Raw genomic sequence first — 1,659 nt, 5'->3', positions numbered from 1 at the left:
TCCAGATTCTCCACCATTTTCTTATCCACCATAGAGAGCGAGCGAGAGAGAGGAGTTGAGACTGGAGTAGAGGCCGCGAGGATCGCAGGATCGAAGGATCGATTCGGATTTAGGGTGAGGTGATAGGGGTATTTTGGGGAATGGATTTGTCTGGTTGTGCGTTTCAGTTGCTTGTCGGTGACTGCGACGCGGTTGACTTAACCGTATTATTTAATTGTCGAAGTTTTATTTGACAGAAATGCCCTCGTACAATTTGCTAAGGTAATGGGAGCTGTGTCCAAATTCTGGCAAACACGAAACCGGTGGCGCAGACGTGAATTGACTGTTATGTCCCCGTCGCGGGCAAGGCGGGCCAGCAAGGATCGTGCGATGCACGTGCTTCATACTTGGAGGCATGATTTGAGAGAGAGAATTTTCCACTTAACTTGCGGACACCCAACTGCACACCCTCGTCTTAGATGGCCCCTCTCCTTGTAATGCCACGTGGATGGCCCCATCAGTGCAAAATGTGGAGACTTTCACTTGCAATGTGGGGGAAAGTGTGATACATGATACACATAAAACTTTAGGGGTTTATGTGAGTCAGGCGTTTGGGGAAGGATGGTTAAATGAACCAAAAAGCTCACATTGTACAGCACTTGTTATAGCAATTGTGTTTCCAACTTTCCATGGTGCAAGTCCTTTGTAATGATTGAGATGGGCAGGTCTTATCTTTGCCTGGGTCATCAAAATCTGATGAGACTGAGCCAAGTGGGGTTTTCTTGATTGTGATCTCAAGGACAATAGTCAATAGTGCAGCCATCATGATGGATATTTAGTTGCTCCTTAAAAAGGAGAGCGAAGGAGAGCCATATATTTTTTATTCCTTCTTCAGTATAAATTATCATCTTGAGCTAAATCTATCCCATGGGCATTTTTAAGAATCATCATTGCTAGATGTCATGCCCCTCTCATTAAAGAGTATTATAGAATAGCAAACTTCAGGCATTCTTCATAGCATCATTAGACACTGCTGATTTTATGCATTTGTCACAAAATTAGGCATGCACCGCCTGGACTACCAACACAAGTCCATTGAAATTCAGAAAAGAGATGGAATTAAGGGGACATCTGTTGGCCACTAAAGTTTTCTTGCAGCAAATGAAGGTGATTCATGGGGCCATGATGCTATCCTAGTCGCTTCTAAACCTCACTTTGATAAAAGGCATGGAAGTTTTAAACGAGCAAAAATAATGCACTTCCAGTAATCTTTAAGCATATTGAACATATATAAATTACAATTTTAACAAAAATTATGACTATAACATTGTTAATAATTTGAACTCCACAAAGCATACCATATTTTGGCACAAGATTATTTGCCTAATCAAACAAAAAAAAAAAAAAATCATGCTACCCAACCCATTTGATCGTTGATTTTGATTTGACTCAACTAACATGGATGCCTTAGGTCTTTATGCTTGAGATCATTTCCGAATTGAGGTAACAATCAAGTTGGATCAGGTTGGATATGAATTGAGTTGCATAGGGAATTATATTAAAAATTCATCAATTTAAATTTAATTTATTAATTAAATAGATTAAAAATTTAAATTTTAATCTAGCTAAATCTATATAACCTATTTATTTTAAATTGGTTAAGTAGTTTTTAACAGTTAA

At 38.9% G+C, this 1,659-nt stretch overlaps 1 protein-coding gene across 1 annotated transcript in view; it reads right to left on the bottom strand.

Annotated features, from left to right (window-relative positions):
• The window catches only part of LOC140854039 (uncharacterized), a 10,894-nt gene extending 10,788 nt beyond the window's left edge, over positions 1-106 (bottom strand). The window contains exon 1 of the mRNA XM_073249361.1: positions 1-106. This exon is cut by the window's left edge and continues 253 nt beyond it. Coding sequence (XP_073105462.1) covers positions 1-32 — 32 coding nt within the window. The 5' untranslated portion in view covers positions 33-106.
• Positions 107-1,659: the final 1,553 nt, after the last annotated feature.

The sequence above is a fragment of the Elaeis guineensis genome, chromosome 15, assembly GCF_000442705.2.
Source record: "Elaeis guineensis isolate ETL-2024a chromosome 15, EG11, whole genome shotgun sequence".
Classification (NCBI taxonomy): domain Eukaryota; kingdom Viridiplantae; phylum Streptophyta; class Magnoliopsida; order Arecales; family Arecaceae; genus Elaeis; species Elaeis guineensis.
This window is presented reverse-complemented; position numbering and strand designations above follow the sequence as displayed.